General features: G+C 34.4%; 1 protein-coding gene across 9 annotated transcripts in view; it reads right to left on the reverse strand.

Moving 5' to 3' along the window:
• TAF2 (TATA-box binding protein associated factor 2) overlaps positions 1-22416 on the reverse strand; it is an 80803-nt gene that overhangs the window by 50616 nt on the left and 7771 nt on the right. For 8 of the 9 annotated variants that reach the window (XR_007472762.1, XR_007472763.1, XM_049700669.1 and 5 more), the window contains 9 exons: positions 20650-20810; positions 12893-13011; positions 11420-11561; positions 9954-10185; positions 8575-8759; positions 7145-7258; positions 5441-5540; positions 3714-3799; positions 457-592 (listed from right to left, as the gene is read on the reverse strand). Coding sequence is in view for 7 of the 9 variants with exons in the window: in XM_049700669.1 (XP_049556626.1) it covers positions 457-592; positions 3714-3799; positions 5441-5540; positions 7145-7258; positions 8575-8759; positions 9954-10185; positions 11420-11561; positions 12893-13011; positions 20650-20810 (1275 nt within the window). In the remaining 2 variants the exon portion in view is untranslated. Of the gene's footprint in view, positions 1-456; positions 593-3713; positions 3800-5440; positions 5541-7144; positions 7259-8574; positions 8760-9953; positions 10186-11419; positions 11562-12892; positions 13012-20649; positions 20811-22416 lie in introns of those variants that run through there. The other variant, XM_033419906.2, reaches the window with a different exon arrangement.

A 22416-nucleotide genomic window follows, 5' to 3' on the forward strand; every position in this document is an offset into this window, starting at 1 on the left:
AAAGAATAGCTGAACATTTATAATACAACTGGCTTTCTATTACCTCAACTAGTACATATCAACTATTTCCGCCAAAACTTGCTTAAGACATATGGCAGAATTTAGCGATAGCAAAAATAACCATCTTTTAGATAAATGTGCTTTTTTCTATTGAAAATATTTGTAAATGGCACTTCATCCTTAATATTCTAAATAATGCCAAACACAAAATCATAGCATAAACAGGTTTTACTTTTAACCTCACATTTTAGTTTTATCTTCATAAAAATCCTGCATTAAGTGGGTCAAGTATTCATACCCACTCTACATCTGAGGAAACACAAACAAAAAGAACAGGTTACTTACTGGGCAAACGGCTAATTGGATGCCCTGACTCCTATTCTACAGAATAGTATTCAGGTTATATACATATAGAACAGATCTTTCTTTACAATTGTTAAGTTCTTTAATACTTACTTGTAACATAAATTCCATACTGATCCTGTTTTCAATCAATCTCATCACAAGGTGAGCTTTACACTGAAACATAGTGTAGTATTCCCAGGAAAGCGTATGTGGATGCTTTATGGAAAAGTGTAGATGGGATGCTGGACTAAAAAAATAAACAGATTTGTTTAATATAACAAATTTGAATTAAATAAACAATAAATATCATAGCTATATCAAGACAATAAATCAAAAACCTCATGGGAATACCTTAGCAGTTTCCTTAATATGAGAGCAACGAAGACTAGGAAACATCTAAAAATAACTTAACTAGACATAAAGGAAAATCTGAATGAACAGAAACACATGCCAACCTCCTGGTAGGAAGACACAATAGTGTAAATATTTCAATGCTTTCCAAATTCATCCATACAATCAATGCAATTCCAATCAACAGCCCCAGGTTAAAGCATATACAAAAAACGTTCAAGATGGATTACATATCTTAAACAAAAACAACTATAAAAGTACTAGAAGAAAATAAAGGAAAAAAATTTCTTTCATAATTTTGGGGTGGGAAAAATCTTCACAAGGAAAAATATAAAATCCAGAGGACATATAGACCAGACTATGTAAAAATTAAAAATTCTGACATGAGATCATCAGTAAATTAAAAGATAGGTACAGTCTGTAGAAAATATTTACAACATACATGAACATTTAAGGTGTTTATACTTTATTATTTCAAATAATGCTACAGTGATTATCTTTTCATACATGTGCAGTATTTCTGTATGGCAAATATCTAGGAGAATAATTTCTATATGATAACATACTCAGAAGTTGAATTGCTGAATCTAAAAATTACCCATTTTAAAATTCTGATTGGTACTAACAAATTACCCTTCAAAATCAGTGTACCAAATTATACTCTCACAATCAACGTGTAAGAATAGTCATTACACTTCCTTAAAAAAGCATGGCATACTGAAATATAAAATTTTGTAATTTGATATTTGAAAAATTACTTTTTTTTTTTTTTTTTTTTGCAGTACACGGGCCTCTCACTGTTGTGGCCTCTCCCGTTGCGGAGCACAGGCTCCGGACGCGCAGGCTCAGCGGCCATGGCTCAAGGGCCCAGCCGCTCCGTGGCATGTGGGATCTTCCCGGACTGGGGCACGAACCTGTGTCCCCTGCATCGGCAGGCGGACTCTCAACCACTGCACCACCAGGGAAGCCCGAAAAATTACTTTTATACTCCACTATTACTTCTGGGCTTATGGACAGCAATATGAAAAAGGTTAAATAAATTCCAAGGTATAATGGAATACTATATAGCATATAAATAGAACAAAGTAAATTCACATACAGTCACACAGAATGCTTGCCAAAATACAGATACGGTTAATTTTTTAAAAAAAGAGAAGTACACAGTAACACGCATGACTAAATTGTATTTTGTAACTGCCATATACACATAAATAAAGACCAGAAAAAAAAAGAGGTCTGGAATATACCAAATTTATAATCAGGTTATCTCCAAGGAGAGGAAGTGATGGGAGTGAGAAGTGGTAACTAAAAAAGATCTTTTACTTTTTACTCCACATGCTTCTGAACTGTCTTGTTTTGAATCTCTTCAAAGAGCATGCGTTCATGTGTTGCTTTTATACATAAATTTTGAAAATCAAACATACAAAAGGAACTAAATAAATGGACAGAACAAAGGTAAAAGCATTTAGTGTAAATAATTATTTACACACAATGGGAAGGCTCTAATTATATGCTGGGAAACTGCCATATAGCAGGCAGTCAAGAGAAGAAAGTGAAAGGAACTAAGATTTTAATGAGTGCATAACTATGTATAAAGCTTTACCTCAAGTAATCCTGGCAACCAACATGGTTAAGATGGATAATCGTTGTTTTACACATTAAAACGCACACACTCACAAAGGTTATACAATTTTCTAGGCTCACAAAAATCAGTAACTACAAAAATCCAAGTCTGTCTAACTCCAAATTCCTATGCCTTGCCACTGACCTAATCTTGTCTCAGTGACCATACTTCCACCAAAGAGAAGACTACTGATTATACAACTTGCAGTTTCTTAACCTTTGTTGTACTTTTAGACACTTGGGTAGTCTGGTTAATCCTACGGACCACAGAAAAAACTGCTTTTAAATGTGCACAATAAAATACACAGGTTTACAAAGGAAACCAATTATAATGAAATACAGTTATCAAAATATTTTTTAAAACTATGACATTACCAACATATGTGCTAGTTTATTAATGCATTAAATAACAAGACCTAGCAGTGGTCTACTGTACTAATTTTATGGTAATGAGTGCAAAGAATATTTCAAGATACTTGCTAACAATTAAAATGTGACAAGAAAACATCCATGATTTCTACTGTTGACAAAGTCACAGCACTGTCTGTTACCTACAGTCATAATTAAAAGAAATATAAAATTTCAGTTAATGGTGAGTAAAAAATACAGAAAAACTTTCCCATCCAATTCAATCCATATTCCCTTAGGGAATTAATGGACCCTAGAACAAATAAGAATCCCTGCTAGTACCATTATGTTGTTATAAGTGGTTGTCTCAGTGACTTGCTAAAAAATAGAAAGGGAAAGAAAAGAAGGAAAGTGAGAAAAAGGGAAATAAAAGGAAAGGGGGGGGGGCTTCCCTGGTGGCGCAGTGGTTGAGTCCGCCTGCCGACGCAGGGGACACGGGTTCGTGCCCCGGTCCGGGAAGATCCCACATGCCGCGGAGTGGCTGGGCCCGTGAGCCCTGGCCGCTGAGCCTGCGCGTCCGGAGCCTGTGCTCCGCAACGGGAGAGGCCACAACAGTAAGAGGCCCGTGTACCGCCAAAAAAAAAAAAGAAAAGGAAAGAGTAAATAAGTATCTAGGTAGCTGACCATTCAGATAAACAGGTATAGGTAGGATGTGTTGATGCTGAAATCATCTACTTAGCCTTTTCTATTATTTTTAAACATTTATGAGAATAGTACAATATATTAGCATTAGGAAATTAACATGAAAAAAGAAAAAACCTTATTATTTTTAGTCTTTTTTTAATGCTTAAACCCATTTACAGTCATCACATGCAATAGTAATGAAAGGAGTAATTAGAATACTACCGATGTCTATGGGCTCAGTATTATTACAGACCATTATTAACACTTCTTTGGCCTGTGTGGGCCTCGATACACATACAAGTGATCCTAAAAGACTAATCCCATAAAACAAGGTTTGTAGTATCTCTGAACAATAAACATACTTATCCTTCTCTTTTCCTCCACCAAATATGGGATGTAATAAAACTCCACCAGTTTTTAGTTCATACGCCACTATTTTGTCCAGCTCCTTAAAAAGACATAAAAATAGGGGTCAGTGAAAATTATTTTACATATCAAATTTTAGAATTCAACTGTGGTTTCCAATTTCCTGGAATCAGAATGTAAATTTCTGAAAATAAATGAAATGTATTTGAAGGGTAGTTTATGTTATAAACAAAGCAGACTACACAACTGGCCGAATGATAGAGCCAAAAAACCTTCTCTACTTTGTGACTTTAGGGCTGGCCTACTTTGTGACTTTAGGCTGGCAAGTTTTCCTAATGGCTCTCCCCAACCTCTCTGACCTGTTCTCCAAGTTTATTTCTTCCTTCTCTGTATTTTGCTTCTGGTGGAGGATTTAAGCAAGTAAAAACAAATAGGGATAAAATTATGACAGGATCTATAATTTTAAAACTTTTCTAGTTTTCTTTAATATGACAGATCAAAATGAAAAAATAAAAGTTTAAGTGGAAAAAGACAACACAACTGTGCTGGAAATTCATGACTAGTTTAGGTAACATACAAGCAGTACAGAGAAGTGGGAAAAATCATAATGAAGTGGTTAAAAGCCGGGTTTGAATCCTGGCTCTACTACTTACTAGCTGTGTAACTTTAGCCAAATAACTTAACCTCTCTGTGCCTCAGTTTCCTTATCTGTAAAATGCAAATAATAAGAGTAGTTAGGAGGATTAAGATAGTTACTATTTATAAAATGTTTGTAACAGTGCCTGAAACACTTTAAGTTTTTGAAATTAAAAATGGACTCTTCAGTTCTAGATGTATGAATCTTTCATAGTTCTCGATATTTGAAATCTTTTGCAATTACTTTTTGGCTTACTTAAGTTTAGGTTTAGATGGTGAAGGTATATAAAATGAGAAAAGGAGGATAGAGGGGGTCTATTTAATGAGGCTATTAAAGGCTGAAATTTTTCCCCCTGAGAGATGAGAAGACAAACATGATATGATTAAAATGTATATGAACAGAATGGGCTAGGCAAAATACAACTGACTTTCTCTTTTTGGCCAAATCTTTAAATAATGGGAAAAGATGTGAAAATGACAGAGAACATAAATACACTGAAGGACTAGCCAACATACAATAAGTACTTATTATGATGTAGGCACTATGCACATTACACGTATAACGTCTCACAATCCCTGTCCATACTAGTAGTAGCAGTAGATACTACTAGTAGTAGTAGATACTACTACTACTTTACTCTCCTTATACAAAAGACGCTTGGAAAGATTAAGCAAAATCATAAATAAAGCTTGTGAATGTCTGAAGCAAAATGAAAAGCAAACTGACTCCAGAATCTAGGTTCTCAGCCTAAACAAATTTAGAAAGCACAAAATTACATTAAAAATGACTACTATGAGGAGCTGGAATATATCTAACAACTAACTTGATGTTTAAGGAGCTTAAATATTCTCGTCCTTAGCAAAAAAGTCTTTGGAGGCCAACACTGACAATGGAAAGCAGATAAAATAGACCATTAGTCTTTCTCTGTAAAATGATTCTCATTTTGCTGGAAAAACTCAAGGACTTTCAAATGACAGTAAGTATTTTATAGTTACTAAAAAATAAAGGACACATGACTTGAAAATCTGGAGAACACTAACATGTCTTATTGACTTCTAAGTGGAAAATGGATCTAGTTGCTTTTACCTCTTTAATCCAATGGCGATATTCATTAACACCAAAAGTTTTTTTCATCCAGAGACCATAAATATAGCCTGAAATTCCCTTCAATACCCATTCATCAGACCTAAGCAAAAAGTCAAATAATAATACATTATTTTATATATTTTTAATATAAATAAAATATAATAAATTTTATTATTTTAATAATAAAAATTCTTCAGATATTTTTGGCCAAAGGCCAAAGAGGGTAACAGAACAAGCATTAGCATGTACTTCTCTGCCTTCTTAAAGAAAATGAAAGTTATCAAACCATTTGGTTTTCCCACTTCCTCTGACTGAATTCTGCCTATCCATTCATTGTACCTTCTTCACATCTGGCATCAACTTAATTATAAGACCACTTTATACTCTTGGTTCAAGGTACCTATGTTTGTGCTTTGCTCTGGCAGTGCTGCTTCCCTTATACCCAAGTCTGCCCATACTGTCTGCCTCTAAGGAAAGAGGTGCCCATAGCCAGGACCATGCTGCTCAATTCTTTCTCTTTTTTTTTTTGATTGATTGATTTGATTGATTGATTTATGGCTGCGTTGGGTCTTCGTTGCTGTGCGCGGGCTTTCTCTAGTTGCAGCGACCGAGGGCTACTCTTCATTGCGGTGCCTGGGCTTCTCACTGTGGTGGCTTCTCTTGCTGCAGAGCACGGGCTCTAGGCACGCAGGCTTCAGCAGTTGTGGCTTGCGGGCTCTAGAGCGCAGGCTCAGAAGTTGTTGCGCACGGGCTCAGCTTCTCCGCGGCATGTGGGATCTTCCTGGAACAGGGCTCAAACCCGGGTCCCCTGCATTGGCAGGCGGATCCTTAACCACTGTGCCACCAGGGAAGCCCCAATACTGCTCAATTCTTAAAAGTCCACATTCTTTTATTACCAATCCCATGCATAATTATCAGTGAGATTCTAAGACCTCAAGTTTAATTACTTATTTTTTAGTTTCTTAAGTGGAAAGGCAATGACACCTTTCATTCATTTATTCGTATGTTTATCCATTCATTCATTCGTTCATTAAAACATTTTGTCTATCATGTTCCGGATACTATCCTTTAATGAAACTATGTCTTAGGAAAATTACAAATCAAGAGGCCTTACCCTCCACCCTTTCCCCTCCAGAAAGAAAGAAAAAGACACCAAGACTTACATACCATATATTATAATCATAAGTTATAGTCTTAAGGGAATTTTGTCTATTTCTTCAAATTCACCTCAAGTTTAAAAAAGAAAATAAAGTGTTGTATTTCTCACATCTTTCAAGTAAATTAGTACAAATCTAGGAACTAACAGGAAAATCCCTATAGCATCATCACTATTGTAGAGGACCATTATTTTACCTTAAGTATTACCAATTGCACTGAATACTGACATCAGAATTCTAACTATAGTTCTCTGTACACTGAAGTCCTTGTATCTACAGTATTTATTTAGTTCTTTAAGAAACTGATGTTATCAAAATTCTTACCTTATTCTTATTGCATATTACAAAATTAACTCTATTGATATACTGAGGACACGGCCAAAAATTTAGGATGAAATTTATACTGATTACTTTTCTTTAAATATATATAATAGTGTCTGTTAATTATCTGCAGTTAGGACAAAGTTCAACTTACACTGCAGGAAAAGAAAATAAAAATAAACTTTCCTGATTCTTCTCAGTAGTTGTAAACTTTGAAATTACTCACCAAGACATTCTGGATATGAAACATCCAAAAAACTGCTGGGCCAAGGACTGGGCTAAACACCTTCTAGTCAAAGGTGTCTCATCTATAATCATGGCACTGTGTAACAGATTTGTGCTGGAATTTAAAAGAAGAGACAGCTCATTATAACCAAGAAATAAATAATTATTCAATCAAAATAAAATAATCACACTTTTAAAATAACAGAATTCAATTAACACATAAAAGAGAAAAACCTGAATACTGTCCCCAACAGCTTTTACAATTTTAGTTGAAATTCATAATCTTAATAACTTTTGTTTAAAGCAAGGACTGTAATGTTTCCCACTTATTTCCATGAAAAATATAAATACCCTTTTAGGAGGGTAGGGGGTTGTAGCATCAATCAGAAACTGATATGTTAAGCAGAGACTAATCTTTTTATGAAGGGTTCTTCTACTTTCAAAAATCTTTTCCTAATAATACTTTAATGTTTTGTGCTATATTATTTACTTTCAAATGCACTGACCCATCAGATTGTCTAAACAACTCGGAAGAATGCAAGAACACTATTATTATGTCCATTTTACAGAAGAGAAAATAGACCCCCCCAAAAAAATGACTGACCCTGAGACATATAACTTCTAAATTTGGCACTTTTCAAGGAATGAAAGAAGGGAGGGAGGTAAAGAGGGTAAAAGAAAAAAGAAATAAAACTTTCTTTTTTTTTTTTGCATACAAATTTCTGATGATATCAATAAATTTTTAAATAGTGCTAGGACAAAAACCTCACTAGATACCCATATAGTAACTTGCATCATTTTTGTTTTTAATGCATAAGCCAAAAAGAGACTAAAACACATATGTAAAAAATTAGTATCAGTTAATTCTGGATAAAGATACTATGAATCTTTTGGGTTATTTTGAAATGTTCCTCTTTATGCTTTTCTACATTTTTCAATTTTGAAAACACTGGATTTTCTACAAAGCCAACCATAACTAAATTGAAGGGAAAAGGTTCAAACTGCATCTTAAAATTGATCACAGGGGCTTCCCTGGTGGTGCAGTGGTTAAGGATCTGCCTGCCAATGCAGGGGACCCGGGTTGAAGCCCTGGTCTGGGAAGATCCTACATGTCGCGGAGCAACTAAGCCCGTGTGCCACAACTACTGAGCCTACGCTCTAGAGCCCGCGAGCCACAACTACTGAAGCCCGTGCACCTAGAGCCCGTGCTCTGCAACAAGAGAAGCCACCACAATGAGAAGCCTGCACACCACAACGAAGAGTAGCCTCCGCTCCCACAACTAGAGGAAGCCCGCGCACAGCAACAAAGACCCAACGCAGCCAAAAATAAATAAATTAAATAAATAAATAATTTTAAAAATTGATCACAAAATAAATAACCTATCTTCACATCATTAACCTAATTTAGGCCTTTTGAATTTGGATACAAACCTAAAAATGCTCATGGAAGCATAAGCAGCCACTTCAACATAAGCCTCATCGATGAATACAGTCTTAAAACAAGAATATGGGTATCGACATGTAAGAATTTCTTCATAAAATTCAAAAACTTCATGAAGATACGACGTGGTATGTTTAAGCAATGGAAGAAGCTGAGGTAAACAAAAATGAGTAACCTAAAAATAAAAAGCAGGGAACAAGATCATTAAATAAAAGAGTTAACTGAAATCTTAAATTTCCTAAATATCTCAGTTATAAATGAAGCTGCATATAAATCCCTCCCCCCCACCTTTTTTTTTTTTAACAAATCCATGGCACTGAGAGAAAATACTGGTATGAAATTAGTGACTATTTACTATGCTTACAAAATATTCATTACACTTAAGACTTAAATTCATGACGGATTATAAGTCTGAAATGCTTAGATCCAATGAAAATAATAACTTTGGTTCCAAATTAAAGTTTCTTTTGCATATGCATACAAAACAATCTAAATTTCCAAGGTTTATTGTGAACCTGCCTTTGATTCATAAATATCTAACCTAGTGAATACTGCACATCATAGTACTATCTTAAATAATTAACAGTCATTATACTATCTTCAGTACATATAAAAAACAATATGAAAACTGCAGGGAAGCTTACTGGTAGTGAGGAGATAAGAAATATCAGCAACAGAAATAATTACATCTTACATTACATCCCACTTTGGACACAGACACTCAAATATCACATACTGTCTCACTGTCTCTTATTATGATTCTGTGCCAAATGAACAACATCAATAATGACATATCACTCTGACTAGAATGACTCAGCAAGGTTTCATGAAGACTACATTTGTGCTAATCTTTATGAATTGAACAAAAGTTTCATAGGTAAGGAGAGGAGGAAAAGAGGACATCCCAAACAGTCAAAGACGGGAAAAAATATGGTCTGGTCAGAAAAAAATCTAAGTAAACTATATTGAATATAACAACCATAAATAGAAAAGTAATGAGGAAAAAGCTAGAAAGGAATATTAGGGTCAAATTCTAGAAGCTCTTGAAAGCCATGCTAAAGAAATTTGATTACTGCAGGATATGGAGGCAAGGAAAGTTTTTAATATACAATAAAAAAACTATTCTTCTGACAACATTATAAAAGAACAGATTAGAGACTACCATAAGTGAACGGTGAGCATTTATTTAACATTAGTGGTCAGGGCCCAAACTGCATGTCATTATATATTTCAGATAAAGAAACCTTTTCTCTCTAGTGATAGTTCTAACAGTTGAAAGAACAATTAAGAAAAACTTAGTATTTAATTAATATTCTTCTGATTAGGCATGAAAGAGTGGGAGGGAAAGAAGCAAGAAGCTATGATTTACCTCATGCATATATGGATCTACAAGTATTTCAAAAGGTCCAATGGCCAAGGAGATATTCGACGCAGCTGTTGGAATGGTAAGCATGTAATGGAAGGTTTTCTTCCTCATATCATGGGTATACACTGTCTCCACCAAATCTCCATTGGAAACAGCCACCATTGCAGCATCCACTGTAAATTCTAATTTCCATGTACATAATTCAGAGTATGAATCAACACATGGGAACCAAAATCTAGAAAAAAGATCAACAGTGCAGAAAACATGTTGAAAGTATAACCTACATTGTTTCTGCCACATATAAGTTATTTTAACATTTACAGAACATGCACAAGAAGAAATTTTAGCTATTTGCCCACTGATGTTTTTTACTGAGCAACCTGAAAGAATGTGATTAAAGATAAAGTTCTGTCTCCAAATATTATTGGCAATATTAATAAAATATATCATGTAGTACCTCCAGTTTAAACCCTGAAAAGAGGTAAGCAATTCTTAGTTTCCAATTTTTTAATTAAAAATAATTTTTACTTGTATATTCATAGTCAGTTTTTACGTAGCATTCATTTTTGGAAACTAAAAATGCTTACAAAAAAGTTTTTACAAGTACAATATTCAGAATCTATTCCATAATGTCAGGAAACTGCTTTTCTGGAGTATGTGATGCATTGCATAAATTCAAACAGTGCTGGTAAAGCCAGACATAAAATTTCTATTCAATGTTCTATTCAGATCAGGTTTTACTATGTGCCAGGGTCTGTATTTGTTACTGAAACACAGAGAAACATAAGACATCATCCCTGGCTTGGAAGAGTTAATAATCTGAGGAGACTACACATAACATAATATTTCAATAACATGGTTAACTGCAGAGCTATGAGAATGAACTACAATTACATGCAACAATAAAGGTACATCTCACTACCACAATGTTACACAAGAAAGGCAGATATAAAGAGCATAAGGCATATGCTTCCATTTAATAAAGTTCAAAGATAGGTGTAATCAATCTACAGTATTTTAGATATCAGGATGGTGGTTGCCCTAGGGCAGGAGGCTATCAGGTGGGCAAGAGTGAATGGAAGTGGGTAGAAGGGGTACTCTGCGATGCTGGTAATGTTAATGTTCTTTTTCTTGATGTGAGTGTGAACTACACGAGTTTGTTCACTTGTGAAAATGTATTGAGCTTTCTATTTACAATTCGTGTAATTGTAAAGTATTGTAAAGTATGTTTTACTTCAATACGAAAGTTTAAAAAATGAAAGAATTGAGACAACTTTAGAACAGTAGACTTGAAAAGGAAAGGAGGGAAGACAGGATTGAAGAGGAACAAGATTCAGAAGAGATTCAAGTAGTTGGGGATCAAGCTCATACTTCTCATTTTACACTAAATACATGTATTGCATATTCATAGAAAAAAATGCAATTGAAAAAATGAAATCAACTGAAATACATAAGAATTAGTAATCTACCTTGTGGAATTTTGATACCCACAAGAGAAAACATGAGCACCTCTCTCTGCCATACTTCCCTCTACACTGGGTACCACAAAATGAAGACCTCCTTTTGGCTGATCCAAAGAAAAATTGATGTGTATCTTTAGCACCTTTAATTCTGCAACAAATAAATACATACATACATTGATATATAAAAATATAATTAGGTAACAGTGGTCGATATAATAAGGGCAAAAACTTGCACTGAACATAAAGTGGGAATCAAAGGCTGAGCTTTACATAAAAGATCACACTACTTAACCTAGTTTAGGCTTTTACCATCTCTTTGCCTATAAGGAACTCAACAGTCTGCTTCCACTGGTGTTCTTACCTCCACTCAATTCTAGTCACTGCTACTTGTGTTCTCCCAAAATACTGGTCAGACCACATCCCCCTCTCAACATTTCTGACAATGCTATACTGCCTAAAGAAAAGAGTTTAAAACTACCACATAGCTAAGGCCTTCCAGATCCAATTCAAAACTTACTTTTCAAGTTTGTTCTCTTAGTACATTCTCGCACAGATTGTTAACCCTACTTGTGACTTTAAGGAGTACGGAGTGGGGTAGGAAGGAAGGACTACCCAAAAATTTACATCATGCAGCATTATTTACTATGTTTGATTTCTAAGTAATAAATACGTGTTGCTTCCGTAAGATTAAAGAAAGATGTTCCTTTTAATTTCCCTCAAAACATTAAACCATATGGACTTTCTCCAACCCGTGAACATGTAGCGATGACCTTCCACGCCTGCACCCTAAACTAGGCAACCCCCCTGCAAGGTAAACCCCTCCCCCCACCATATACACATACAAACTATCCAAAAAGAGCAAAAACAAAACAAAGTCTTTTACCTCCTTATCTTGATTAATTTTGTAAAGCAAAATAAAGGTAGGCAGAAGGTTATGTATGATAATTATAATGGCTGTAACTTTATACAAGGAAATAAAGAAGATTCAGAAATAATAAGACAAAGTAAAAGTATGCAAAGTGGGTGATAGCAGCCCTACATTCTAGCCTTGGCTCTACTACTAATTAGTGACATCCATCAGGTCACTTACTCTCTTTAAACCTCAGATTAATCTTCCATAAAAGGAAAGAATTGAATCAGATGACTTTTTAGGATCCTTCCTTTTATAAAATGCTATAATTCTAAACTGAGTTAATACTGTGTGGGTTCTCAAATCTTGACAAATTGTTCCAACCATCTAATTTTTGTTTTATAACTTTCGCTTTAAAAGCAACAGTGAAATGAGTTGCTTTTTGTCACAGCCTTTGATTGCTATTTTCCTGTTAGCCAATTATCTTTAAGGAAAAAAAGAGCTTCCAACTCCTGTATATTTCAACTGATTAATTTATAATTTAGGTACCATTAATTTTCATGAAAAGTTTCTAGTCACTGAATCCAACATGATTTTACTGTATACTCAACATGTTCTTGGTATTTTACCATCAACGTGCTTCCATAATTCTGATGGAACCTTAATGCAAAGTTCTCCATTTCCTGCATCAGGATCCACAGCACTAACCGCAGCTGCGTAAGCATTGGAAAAATAATTGAGATTTCTCCTGGGGGGAAAAAAAAGAGAAAGCCAGCTTTAACAATAAGCCATATATTTCACCAAGCATTTTCTTAAATACTTGGCACCATTTGTTTGTAACCATTATATCATCTTACATAACTCATAGGAATGCTCTTTAGCCAAGTAACTGTTGCTCTATTTCCCAAGACTAAAACTATTAAACTATAAATGCGGGCTTCCCTGGTGGCGCAGTGGTTGAGAGTCCGCCTGCCAATGCAGGGGACATGGGTTCGTGCCCCGGTCCGGGAAGATCCCACATGCCGCGGAGCGGCTGGGCCCATGAGCCATGGCCGCTGAGCCTGCACGCCCAGAGCCTGTGCTCCGCAACGGGAGAGACCACAACAGTGAGATGCCCACATACTGCAAAAAAAGAAAAGAAAAACAAAAAAAAAAACAAAAAAAAAACTATAAATGCAATGGCATATATAGTCTACTCGCCAATGCTATGTGATCATTATGACTATCACATCCTTCATTAATTTTAGAATGCCAAAGCCACTACACTTTCCTAATACAAATGTAAAGAATATACGTAGAATTGAAAAAATAATTAGTCTTTATCAATCTGGCAAAAATTTGAATGGATTCAACAAGCTTTATAATCTGATAGAAATTAAGGTGTTTAAAACAAATCAGAATGGGAATTAATTCCTCAAAATTTAATACTGCTCCCCTCCACTCCCCAGTACATGACAATGTAACCTTAATGAAGGAGAGGAACTTTCGGATGGTTCACTGTTATATCCCCTAAATGCCAGGGGACACTCAAAAAATATTTGTTCAATAGGTACTTGGCCTTATTTCCTACTGAATGAAAACAATACACAGAAGCCTTATGAAAATATGAAAATACTGTTCTCATCTGATTTTCTAATTTTATTCCATAAAAATAACTCATATATATATATATATATGTATATACATACACACACATATCGCATTTCCTCACTGAAATCAGTTAAAGTAATATGGAAGAAGTGGAAGAAAGAAAAAAGACAAGGAATGGCAAGAGCGAGAAAACAAGATTAGACACAATACTGTGAGCCATATTCTTGCTGTGCACCTTTATGTCTATCATCTTGCCATTAGATAACTCCATAAAGTCAAGTCAGTGATATTTCACTAGCTTAATAAATTTTTAACCTAGTTAAAAGACAAGTTTCATATACTCTACAGAGTAATTATAGGGAAAATAAAAGAGGAAAAGCCATGAAAGAAAACATTAAACTTACACACTCTCAATATGATGGAGGCCATTCCTCCCCCATCTCCAACTCTCTCCTAACTAGTAAGGATGTAATATTAACTATGACTTTTAACAACTACGAAACAAGGTTCTAAAAGTAGTTAAGCAGACTTCTCAATAATTTTAACACTTTCTTTCTCTTAGATAAATATGTAAAATAAAGGTATTAAAAACTCCAGGACCACAATAAAAAAACAAATGACTGTTTTTTCACATACCACCTTTTTTTTTTTTTAATTATCATACAGTAAAAGTAACTTTTTTCCTTTGGTATATAATTCTATAAATTTTAACATGTGCAACCATCACCACAATCAGGATATAGAACAGTTCTGCCATCCACAAAGCCCCTTGTGCAATGCCCTGTGTCAAATAAATGGAATCATACAGAATGCAACCTTTTGAGGCTGGCTTATCTCACTCAGTATGTCTTTGATATTCATTTAAGGTGTTACATGTATCTATTGTTTGTCCCTTTTTATAATGAATAGTATTACATTGAATAGACTGTACCACAGATTGTTTATTCATTCGTCCACTGAAAGACATCTGGGCTGCTTCCAGCTTTTGGCTATCAGGAATAAAGCTGCTACAAATAACTGTGTAACAGTTTTTATGTGAATTTAATGTTCATTTCTGTAGTACAAACACCCAAGAGTGGGACTGCTGAGTCATATGGTAAACATAAGTTTAGCTTTATAAGAATCTGCTAAACTGTTTTCCAGAATAGCTATACCATTCTGCATTCTCATCAGCAATATATGAACATGCCAGTTGCTCTGCATCCTTACCAGTACTTAGTTAACATACTATCTAATTTTAAAAACTACTTTGTACATTTACAGGTTGCAATTTCTTTTCAGTAAGGTTTCAAAAACATGAAATCTGAAAGGTAGCTGAAGAACTTGTAATATCCCCCAGTTATCTGTGAAATTCAAAAATAAAAAATCTTTGTTACACAAAAGGCCAAATTTAAACATTACATATTAAACCACTCATTTTTTTTAATGGAAAATTATTCTCAATCTCCTTATTTCCTGACAAAAGGTAAAGTGGTCCAAATAAAATGGTGAGTCATTATAAATGGAATCTATTGGAAAGTCAGTTATGAGGAACAATCTTCTCATGGCTTGGATTTCAGTGTTTCCTTTCATAATATGAATCAAAAATGTTTCCTTTCATAATAACCTAATAAAAGCCAAAAATTACAAGACAAGATTATAAATGTTTTCAATTTTCAGAATAATAATGATTGCAAAATATTAATATGCCCCTGCCCTATAACCACCACCCATTCTTCCTTAAGGAAACAAAGCTTAAAGATGAGTAATGTTGTAGGGGATACTTAAAAACTAGTAAATTAAGGTAATCAAAAGAATTTTCTCCAAGAACGTATTATAAACATCTATATTAAATTAAAATAATCTGTTAATTCTTTATCAGATAAAGAACGTGTGCTTCTTAAAACTGTGTGTGCAGATTTTGCAAAACTTAAGATTTAATTATTTGTAAACTTTTTCTCCGTTTAAAAACATTTCATGGAAGCACAATATACGTCAGAAATATATATATACACTCTAAGTATACAGTTCGATGAATTTTCACAAAACCAAAGTAACCAGCATGCAGAGCAAGAACAGAACTTTACCAGCCTCCCAGAAGCCCTCTTGTAATCACTAACCTAGCCCTGCTTCCTACCACCAAGGGTAACCTATTATTCTGACATCTAATGAGATAGATTAACAACTTAATACACATTCTTTTGTGTCTGACTTGTTTTATTCAACATTAAGTTTGTGAAATCCATCCATATCATTGCATCTAGCTGTTGGTCATTCAGTCTCATTACTTTTAGAATTCCAACAGTGTAAGAATATACCACAATCTACCATTCTACCATTGATGGGTTTTCAGGTAATTTACAGTTTTGACTATTACAAATGCTGCTGTGAACAGTTCTGCACTTTTTTCTTGGTGAACATATTGGATATACACGTAGGAGTGAGACCACCAATCATAGACTACGTATACTTTCGATCTCAATTTACATTTCTATTAGCTGTGTTTGAGAGTTCTGCTCTATATCCTTGTCACACTCAGTTTTTTCTTCTGTCTTATAATTCACATACAGAATAAAATAAATAAATAAATAAGTAAAAGCCAACAGAAAAATCCATTTTCCAGAAATGGAACCAATATCAAAATTAATAAAAATGACTTCAAAAATAATTGAAACAACATTTGATAATGATGCCATGAAATAAGGTTGCTTAGAGAAAATTCTACCTTAACAAGTTTTTCTATGAAAAAGCCTATGGTATTTCACTGATAACAAGCTCAAACATGAATCAATTACTTTAAAGTAGCTATTTGTGAAAAGCTAATGAATTTCAAGTCACTAGAAACAATGAGTATAGATAAGAACAAAATGGCTTTACTGCTATGCATGTGTGATTACAAGTCCAAATAAGAAGAACCCTATCTAGTTCTAGGGTTACCACATTCAAGAAAACACAATGCCAAACCAGAGAGTATTCAGAGCAGGGCAAAGAGAAAGGTTAACAAATTTGGAAAGAGTTTTAAATGAGGAATAGTTGAAAGTATTGAGATACTACAGACTGGAAAAGAAAACTTACAGGAAAACGATTTTTAACTAGCATAAGTTTGTGAACATTATAGCAAAACAGACTGTGGCTCGATGTAATAAAGAACTTCCTAGCATTCAGAAATGAAAGGGGTGCTTTAAAATATAATAAGCTCTCCTGAGCTGGACATATTCAAGCAGAAGGTAGAATAATATAGGAAAAATTCCTGCTGAAGTTTTGACTAAACAAACCCCAAAGTTCTTCCAATTATGACAACTCAATTCCAAGCAATACTACTAAAACAACTACCAGTGAGGCACTGTGGGCTGAGTTAAAATATAAAACTAGTATCCATATTACTTAACCATAATCAAAAAAGGAATCAACCACTTCTACCATATGATATCAGTAAAATAACATTTAAAATCCCTTTGTAGACGTCTGTATTAAAATAAAGGACCTAGAAAATCTTTTTTTAAAAGAAGCAATTTAAAAAATCAATTCTAATCACTCTAAAAATTGCTCCAATCACTCAAAGTTACTTCATTTATATCTTAAGTTAGCTTCATTTCTACTGCCACTCCTTAATGGAAATGAAGACAGGAGACAGGAATTAAACTGATTCTTGAAACTCAGGAAAGTGGAGACTTTTCAAGTAAAATAAAAAAGGTCTTCTCAAAGCAGCAAAGCCTATCCAGGGAAGGAAAAGAAACAAGGAGGAAAGATATGTCAGCCACTGTAGGCTACTCATGCACAGAAACAGTCTCTCTGGTAAAATCTACATTTACTTTATTCTAAGAAGAGAGAACTATAGCAAAAAAAAAAAAAAAAAAAAGAAAAAAGAAAAACAGAAAAACCACCAAAGAGACATAGCTTCTATGGAGGCAAACTATACCTACAATATGTAAGATTCAAACAGAAAATATATTTAGAGAAACTTCAAGTGCTTAAATTATTTTCCTGGCAGACAATAAGCTAGAGAGAGAGACAGAGAGACAGAGACATGGAGAGAAAGAGAAGCCTTATAGATGTTACATAACCAACAGGTATTTTATTTGCTAGTACAGGTAATTTAACAACTCAGCTAACGTTTAGTTGGATCAAATAGGTAGAAATGCCTCTTAGTCCCTTATCTTAATGTTTCCCTTCCTTACATTCCCCCTGCAGTTTAAAGGTGCTGAATCTCAACCAAGGTAAGCACACTCTTGCCATTAAAAATAGGAAGGCCTGGCACCTTAACTTTAAAACAAATAAGGAGAAAATGTGATGAAGTAGCATATTACTTCTTTGAATGTTAGGACATTCTTGTACATATTCAAGACCAAATTTAACCACTGAGTTTTAAGTTTAACTTTCAAATCAAATCTGCTACATTTAATTTGTTTCAGCTTTAGCAGAAATTTTACTGCTTCATTAGAGAAAGAAAGTTACTTTAGAAACAAGAAAAGTAACAGAAGTATCTAGGGACATGCTAAAGACCTTAACTATCTGCCTTTGCCAAAGTTCTCTTTAAAAATAAATAACATCATTCACACAAGATACCTTTCACATCTAACTGCTAAGCAGCATTTCTTCTGAATAACTGGTAGGTTTCTGTCTTTTGCCTTACAAATCTTATAAACAATAGTGTTTCCCTCTTTCGTATGGCAACCAGAAATATCAAAACCAAATCTACAGTTTTCCTCTAGTAACTTAACAGTGTGGTACCCACCATCCTATACTTTTTTACCCTTTGTGCTAATTTCATTAGCTACTTTAAAAAACTGTTGTCTAATAAAATTCTAAAACCACTCTCAAATCCTCTTTTGAACAAGTCAGAGAATAAACAAACACCGGCAAAAATAACTGTCATCTCTCTTAAAAAGTAATCAGGATTCTAGAGCCAGGCAGAAAATACTAAGTGACCATGGCTAAGAGAGCTCTGGTGCTACCTGAAAAGTTTAAATATATTCTATTGTTCCCAATTTCCTAACCTAACCTTCGACACTATTCTCCTTTACGACTTCCTTTTCTTTCTTTATAATACTAAAAGTGATGAGGTATCTTCCCTATCACTAGAGAAAAGTTTTAGGGGATATCATCACCTCAAAATTAACATAGCAAAGCTTGCTTTCTCAACAGATTTGAAGTCCACTGTTGCTGTCATTGCACTGTCACAGATCATCTTCTTTGAGACCTGAGCGGCAACAACTGGTAAAGCAGCTGTGCAAACACTGTTTTGTGACTGGCAGATGGAGAAGCTTCTTACCCTGTCATCAATGCAGAGTTCTAGGCTCGACAGGGTGGCTATTTTGGCCTCTGGCAAGGTAATGGCTCCCCTACCTGCTCTTTTACACATGACTTTTCCATCCATTAGTGGTACATACTTACTGCTCCAAAGGCAAATGATTGCTTTTTTCTGGGGGAAAGAGGATGCAGACGATTTTGTAATAAGTCTTTTCATGTCAGTTCCACAAGTGTGGCTGTAAAAGCATGTAATTTCAACCACTCACCTTTATAGAATGGGAAGTCACATGAGCAATTCAGAGACTCCCTGAATTTTCCCAACACCGTTTTCTCTTCTGAGTTTCAAAGATTTTAAACCAATGATTATTGGGATGATAAATATGTCTATTGATAAGTGTCCTTTCTCAACCCTCCCAATCCCTTAAAGCAGTGGTTCCTGCTCAAGCTTTACCTTTTATCAGAATCACCTGGCAGGCTAGTTGAAACACAAATTGCAAGACCCTATCCCCAGTTTCTGAACCAGTAGGTGTGGGGTACTGCTTGGAAATCTGCATTTCTAACAAGTTCCCAGGTGATGCTGATGCTGCTTGTCTAGGTGTTACACTTTGAGAACTGCTGCCATAGTCAAATATTATACATACAGACTAGTTAAAATATCACCTTGACTAACCAGAGTTTACAGTTTGGGGCATTCTAACCCAAAATACTAAGAATCACAGAAATGATATAATGCAATGCTATCAAAACGGAAAAAACAAGTGCCTCCAAATGTAGTTGACAGTATTTAAATCAGTACAAATCTTCCCAGGGCACAATCAAGTGAAATGCTAAAAAGAGCCATAAAAGAATAATAAGTAATCCTATTTTCCTAAGGAAATAATTCAAAGTAAAAGAAAAAAAAAAGATCTAGAAAATAATCATGTAATCCACAGTATACTAAATAAATGGAATATTACCTGACCATAAAAACAATAAAAAAACGAAGCCTATCATATTATACGTGGAAAGGTGAAAACAAAGTATTTAAATGAAAAATGCAGAACATAAAGCTGATCACAAAGATATAAGTTTACTGATAAAAATCAGAAGTAGCCTCAACAGATGCAATATTTAAGGTGAAGGAATGAGATATTTCAGACTATTTTTATATGATATTCGAAAGCTGTCAAATATTTTATAGAATATTTTAAAGTAGTTTCTGATCTACAGATTACAGTATCATCTAATTCACTGAAGATTACATTAATATCTATGAAACTAATATTTTTTTAAAACTTTAAAAGTAGAAAAATGGCTAAGAAAATGTATTTAAAGTTCTCTGATAGTACTTCTTTAAAACTGCAGTCTGAAGAAAGGAAACTTAATAACTTACTATGTTCGCCAGAGCTAGTAAAATTTTTTGAACCAAATGTGTGTAGTGGTAGAAGCAACAGAAATTATAATTAGAAAAAATAAATTGGGAACCAAAATCTAATAATAATCTAAGAAAAATCTGTTGAAAAAAATTAATCCAATCAATGAAAAAAAAAACTGTTAGAAATATCGACTTTTAAAGTATGTAACTTACTGTTTTGATTCATTGTGACAAACTTCCAAGGTTGGATCATTATAAATAAAAGCAGCTTCTAAATCATTGATCCTTACTCGGTATATTCTACACTGTTTGCTGTTCAACTTGATTCTATTTAAGTTTGCAACTGTGGGAAATATAGTCAGTTCCACAAATCCCTGTAAAGATAAAGAATAATAATTTCATTAAAATGAACACAGGTATGTTTTAGAACATATTTCTTTGATTTCTACTTCTTATACACATACTACAATCCAGAGACAGAATCCCAAATAGCTACACACATACAATCTCTCCAAGGATCCTCACTTCAAGTATGGCTGTCCTAGTGACTGAATGGGTCTGAATTATGTTACTTTATCATCCTGGTGGTTCACATTCACTATCAGTGAAAAGTAGACCATCTGCTAGAAAAGAAAATAAAAGGACTACTCACAAATATAAGAATTTATAGACAGACTGGAATCCAAACAGAGAGGAAGGGAAAAAAAAAAAACAACAGAGCAAAAAGAGAATCAAAACCACTTCAGTGAGTAAAAGAACAAGGCCCCTCAAAATAGGGTAAAAAACCATACCACCAAAGCTAACAAGTATGAGCCTCTGCTCATGGGAGGTAAATCAGGATGTGAGGTGGTAAGAGTTACAAGAAACATTTAGGCAAGTAGGGAAAAATCTACTGCCACCTCCAAGAGCAGCAGACACTTCAAAGCGCTGCATGATTTCCTACCAAGCAGTCCCAAGGCCATATACAGTTCTACCACCTTAGCTGTGTGGCAAGCCATCTATCTGAAGCAGGTACATAAGACATGAGAGACAGCTATATATACCGACTGTCCACCACCCTCTTGCATTGAATCAAATGGGAAAGATGGACCATTGAAACAATGAATGTATGTCCAGTGAGTTTAATATTCTGGGTTGGAAACATAAAATATGGAGGACATGAAATAGTAACATTTCAGGGGCTGCAACAGGAATATCTAAGATGAAATTCAGGCAATAACCGTACAGAAGTAGATTATAACAACTGCAATGGCTACTATTTAATGAGCCCTACTATATGCCAGACATTACACTACTTTCATATGTTCTAATCCCATTAACAACTTTAAGAGACAAGTACTACTTTATACTTTTTACAGATTAAGAGTTAAGAAAATCATATCAAAAAAAAAAAAGAAAAAAAAAAGAAAATCATACCATTAATAAGTGGAGAACTGAGATTCAAACCCACATCTAAATGATCCCAACTGATTCCCATTATGCCATAATGTCTCTCAGTACAATGCTTTTAAATAATATGCAAGAACATAAGAATATTTTTTAGAGAACATTCAGCCCAACTGCTCAAAAGCCTATTGATTCTACAGCCCTTTTTCCCCCAATTCCCAAATAAGAGAGTCATACATCCTTAAATTAGACCATCTGGACAGATTTATGTGGAAGCAAATAAGAACAGAAAAAAGCAGAAGCAAAAATACTGCTGATGAAGTCTCTGAGTTGAAAGGTGTTAAACTGTGAGCAATTGTATGAAGATCCAAATTCCCTTAATTAGCATACCAGCAATCCAATGACCAATCTACATAAATGAGCTAGGATCAGCTGAAAGACAGCAAGGAGAACCAAGATAATGTCAAAAGTGAACTAGAAAAGATTATGTAAAGTGCTGTCATGAAGTGGTTACAGGAGTGAGGCATAAGAATAGGCTTTTGCTTTCTAAACTAAGTTTAACAATAATAAAACAGTGAACGGAGTATACTTCAT

This window comes from Orcinus orca, chromosome 17 (assembly GCF_937001465.1).
Source record: "Orcinus orca chromosome 17, mOrcOrc1.1, whole genome shotgun sequence".
NCBI classification, from domain to species: Eukaryota; Metazoa; Chordata; class Mammalia; order Artiodactyla; family Delphinidae; genus Orcinus; species Orcinus orca.